This window comes from Montipora foliosa, chromosome 6 (genome assembly GCF_036669935.1).
Source record: "Montipora foliosa isolate CH-2021 chromosome 6, ASM3666993v2, whole genome shotgun sequence".
NCBI lineage: Eukaryota > Metazoa > Cnidaria > Anthozoa > Scleractinia > Acroporidae > Montipora > Montipora foliosa.
In genome coordinates this window covers 40916618-40922092 of record NC_090874.1, presented here as the reverse complement: position 1 = coordinate 40922092, position 5475 = coordinate 40916618, and the positions used below count along the sequence as shown (strand labels likewise).

General features: G+C 36.8%; 1 protein-coding gene across 2 annotated transcripts in view; it reads left to right on the top strand.

Annotated features, from left to right (window-relative positions):
• The window catches only part of LOC138007363 (uncharacterized), a 7011-nt gene extending 5682 nt beyond the window's left edge, over positions 1 to 1329 (top strand). For both annotated transcript variants that reach the window (XM_068854211.1, XM_068854212.1), the window contains exon 7: positions 382 to 1329. In XM_068854211.1, the coding sequence (XP_068710312.1) occupies positions 382 to 564 (183 nt within the window). In that variant the 3' untranslated portion in view covers positions 565 to 1329. The remainder of the gene's footprint in view (positions 1 to 381) is intronic.
• Positions 1330 to 5475: the final 4146 nt, after the last annotated feature.

Below are 5475 nucleotides of genomic sequence, written 5' to 3'. Positions count from 1 at the left end.
CAACCTTAGGAATGATCACATATTATGATTATTTACTTTCCAGCTATGTAAATTAATTGCTTCACTTTTTGAGAGGCTGGCAAATATACTGACTTCTGCATCTTATCCATCTTTTGTCAGTGTCTATTTAACCCATTGACAAGTAAAATCATTTGGCATTAGAAAGAGTAAAATACCAAGTCTGGCTGGCTCATGCCAGTTTGGGTGTCAAAGGGTTAGTTGGGGCCAAATTCAACCTTTCTTTACTAAAATTGACATGGGTTAGACTTCATTATTATAATAATTATATTGTATTACAGCTAAATCCTGTCAACAATCTGTTGGTGACACCAGCTGCCTTTATACCAACAACCACTAATATGCCAAAAAAAACTTTTACAGGTTCACAGAGTCGTCATTCCTGAAGAGGAAATAAAGCGACAAAGTCCAAGACGTTCCATTGCATTCTTCTATGATCCTGATTGGAAGGCAAAGATCATTTGCTTAGATGGCTCCAACAAATATCCCCCGATTAAATGTGGGAAATATGTTACCCAAGTTATGAAAGGTTCCTTTAGTTTCTGAAAACCTGGAGAAACTGACAAAATAAGTGGTCATTTTTCCCGTGGCACAAAAAAAAAAATGGTTTCAACAAACCAGTTGATAAAGGTAAAGAAACATATCTGAGCCGACGTTTCAAGCATTAGCCCTTCCCTCTGACCTTACTACAAATCACAGATGCATTCAATGAAGACTATCCAACCATGAAAAACTATGCATAATTTTCAAGTTACACAAAAAAAAGATAATCAAACAAACTAGATGCATAATACATAAAGACAACAAATTGATACAAGGGCAGGGACACAACAACACAAGCCAACTATTACGGACCCAATACTTCATTTTTTCAAAACTTTTATCTGAATTCAAATAAATTCACGATCAAAGTTATTTAATATTACCACATTACAAAATTTGCAGTGCAAATGTTTCTTTTTACAATGTAGCAATACCTTGGATAGTATAACAATATTAGAAAACAATAATTAATATGTACCGGTACGTTTGAAACTGACACGTGACAAATTCAGCGTCTTTCAATTAAAACGAGAAGCTCCAAAAAGCTTACACTGGGTTGCCTGTGCTACGCGTTACACAAAGAACTGCAGCGTTCCAGTTAATTTTTTCAAGTGGGGCGTCATTAAGACCATTTGAGGGGTCACCCACATGTCGCGCTAGCAGAGGCCCTTTGGCTCACACGTTTAATTATTTTGTAATGTCCTGTCCCATTTTAAGGTCTTTTAGTCTTTTAAGCTTTGTAATAAATTCAGTTTAAAGATAGCAAAACACGCCGTCTTGAGTAAAATTCACTCGTTTCTTCTTTAAATAAATAGTCGGCAAAAAACTAACTGCAAATTGCTCTGACGGACGTTTTCCAGCAATGATGTCTAGCAGTTGGACTAAGCAAACGTTTATTGCTCATACAAGAAAGGACTAAAGGTGTTGTTTCCGCTTCATAATGTGACGGTCTAATCTGATGCCAGGTCAAAACATTGTTTGGCTTTGCGTTTGCACCAGAAAAAGGCAAGCCAAGAGACAGATGAAGAAAAAAAATAACATAGTGTTTATATATAACTATGAATCGAACTCTCATTGAAAGATCTTAAAAACACGAACATTTTTGCAGTCTCTAACGTTTTGTCAAAAGGAAGAAATTGATCACATGCTAGGCAACCGTAAAGGTGCACGTGATCACCCTGTGTCAACTGAATGAACTACGGGAAAGAATGTTTCAGAGTAGAACAACGTACTTTTTAGCAAAGAAACTTCCGTCGTTAGTTAATTTTGTTGTAATATTTAACTGAATATTTAGATTTCTTCTGTCGGGTCGATCAGGAAGCCTTCTTTGTCGGGTTCCTGAGAAACGTATCTATTTTGACTTCAGGGTGAACTATTTACACAATCGAGAGGTTGAGTGGCCGTGTAATTGAAAATCTAAACATCTATGAGATACAAAAACAGACTTACCGCAAATCACAATGCTGACAAGCACAAAATTCGCAAGCGCGAGTTTCATGTACACAATCTTCGCACTAGCAAGTCGCAGCAATAAAATTGGATTAACCAGGAAGTTAAAAGAATATTGTTGGCTTCCCAAATAAATTTCATCTTGCACTACAATGACAAAATCATTTGTCAGAGAAATAAAATTCCTTTCTCCTCGTGTATCACATTTCAACGCACGTATGCAAATTTAACTCATTTTCAACCCGATTCCCGGGAAAAATACATAGTAATAGCAAAAATATTATTTGTCGTCAAGTGTTGCATCTTTTATGTTCAAATAACAGCTAAAAATAAAGATTTTTTAACGATCTATCCGTCGGCTTCCTGGGAGAATACTCTCTAGAGAGTAAAGGAACTTCCGACGTTAAATAAGCCCGGGGTAGTCATTCGATAAAACTTGATATCGGAAAATCATTCGATAATTCGATAACAATCGATTAATTGATTTTAAACGATATCGATGTTATCGGTCAATCGATAAAAATCGATACTCACACGCCGACGAAGTGTGAATTTTATCGATTTTATCGGATTCATCGATCGCTATTGAATTTATAAAAATTAACCTGTTTCCGTTGAGGGAGCGTTTGATTGTGACTCTTTAAATGTAGATTTCAAAGGCGGCAATGAAATGATTTGTTGACGAACACTGTACAAGAGATCAAAGAGACTGCATTACGATTGCATAATGTTACAGTTTTGTTCGTGTTCACGTAGTATTACATGTAAAAACACATGTATGCGATGACAATAAATATTATTATCGTTGGTTTTTGGTCTCTATTACAGGCTATTGCTTTTTATGCAACATTTAGATTACGAGTCCGAGCCTCGCCCTGGGTGTCTAAATAATTTGTTCATATCTTTGACTTTACTCAAAAAATCACGAAAATCTTTCCCTTTTAAGACTGGGTCAAAGAGCACCCGGGAAGAGCAACGAGCGTGCGATTGTGTTACATCAGCAAATAAATGAACAGTGGGATAATCAACCAGGGATCTATAGCGGATTTCAAATAAAACACGCTGAGTATTAATAAAAGTTTGTTGAAGAGATGAAGCAGATTTTATTCTTTAACGAACAGGTAAGTTGTTATAAGTATCTCTGCGAGCTCTTTAATATCTTTTGGTGTTTCCGTTCACGAGAATTGGTACGATAATTCAGTTTCGATAAATTCGATATTTATCGATAAAATCGATAGCCCAACTCAAAAATCGATAATTATCGATTACTCACACCAAACTCTTTTATCGATTTTTATCGAATTTCGAAAAAATTAATCGATCTTTATCGATTGTTATCGAATACTATCGATTATCGATGTTATCGAATGACTACCCCGGGTAATGAGGGTTAACTAGATATTTTTTCATAATTTAATATTATCTCCCAAAATTTGCACAACAGTCAAATCATAAAAATAGCACCGCACGGGACAAATTTAGTCGCATTACCTCTTCGTCGAATTCTAATGCTTAACACAGGAATTTTTAGTTATTGTGAAAATCTTTCTATATTTGTTAGCAATCATCCTTTCAATGATTTCAGAGAAAGCGACCGGTCTGCGAATATTTTACGAGTTTCTTTCAATGGGATGTCAAAAGGCGAAGTGGATGTTATATGCATAATCGGGCAAGTTGCGCGTGTGACCCGTTATAAATCTTTTTTCACAAAATGTTCCCGAATCGTCAAGTATCACCACAGAAGAAACGAAAATCATTCTAAAAGCTTATTTTACGCAAAAAGTAGGTTCTGGAGGTAATTTTGAGTTTGGAAATCAAGTTTACAGCAGATTACAAATACAAACTTACGAGCCATGGTATATTCAATTAAGTTAACACAACAGAAAAGAGTCGCTTACCTTATATTTTGACACGAAAATGCTTTACTATTGCCATAAAAACTATCCAGTTAAGCTGGCATATTACACATGATGAATTCATAAAAGCAACCATTTTCCAGCGAAATGCTTTTTGAAACAAACAACATATGTGCTATAAGGGGCAAAAAAACCCTTCCTATTTCATTTAATACGTGCGTGAAGACAAGAAACTCAATCGTGTCAAATTACACTCCGTGTCAAAAACGCAACACGGTAAATAAATTTCCCACGAGTGTTTCGCATCAAACCCTTCACTGAAAAACCCTTTACTTGAATTATCAAGCAAAAAATGGGCAACAAGCTTTCTTTCAAATAATTTTTGACTAACAGGAATTTGTGAAATTTCCAATTGTTAGCAGAAGACTGTGCAGAATTGAGTACAGATCCAAGTCTCTGTTTCGTTAAACCCATAAGTTACTAGAGAATTTTCCATTTGATTTCAGCGTTGTACAAAACACCACACTCGTACAATATTAGAACTACATCTCACTTTGATTACGGCTCGACGGGCGACAGATTGTTGTCGAAGTCCATTACTCGTCGCTTTTAAGATTCCAGATTTTTTTTTCAGCGCCTTTCTTGTTCAGTATCCAATTGACTTTCCATTATTAAGCTCCATAAGGGTATATTTTGCTTAAAAATCCACTAAAACGCCATTCGCGTTACATGACTTTCGACGCCATTGCCGGTTACGTTGATCATTCTACTGTGTCCACCAGAGAAATCTACGCATTTCCCACTACCCTCTCGATCCTAAGACAATACTCGCAGAAGGCTCTATTCATAAAGACACCACTTAGCAGGGGAGAGACAGGCAAGACTTTTACCGACACGGAAAATAAAGAAAACTAGACCCTCCGTGAGGGTACACTGGGTTGCCTGTGGTACGTGCAGCGTTCCAGGCAATTTTTTTCAAGTTGGTGGGTCATTAAGACCATTTAAGGGGTCACCCAGAAGTCATACCAGCAGAGGCCCTTTGGCTCACAGGTCCGCACACGTTCGTACGACGAAACAGCTCCTTTTCTGAGCTTAAAAACCTGGCTACCGGCCTATTAATTAATCATTTGTCAGAAAGAAATTCCTGTCCTCTTTAAAAAAAATTGACACGCATTGCTTACGTGTGGTAGTGAGGTAACACAGCGATTTATTCCATAATGTCAACTGAGCTGTGTGTTGTCTTCCAGGAGATTCAAGTTGTCCTTGCGTAATATGTAGCTCTAACAGTGCACGATATTGTTTTGGTATTGTCTATCATTGTAGTGCCATGGTAGAAGTCTTGGGTAAATAGCCTGAGAAGACATGTGGTTACCAGTAAAGTACTGAGCCCAGAAAGATTGAAGAAAATAAATGGGAAGTGAAAAACATTGTCTTCTGGGATGACATGTGGACAGTTGTCTTTGCGTAATATGTAGGTCTAACAGTACACGATATTGTTTTGGTATTGTCTATCATTGTAGCGCCATGGTAGAAGTCTTAGATAAATAGCCCCTTTAGAAGACATGTGGTTACTAGCAAAGTACTGAACCCAGAGAGACTGAAGAAAATA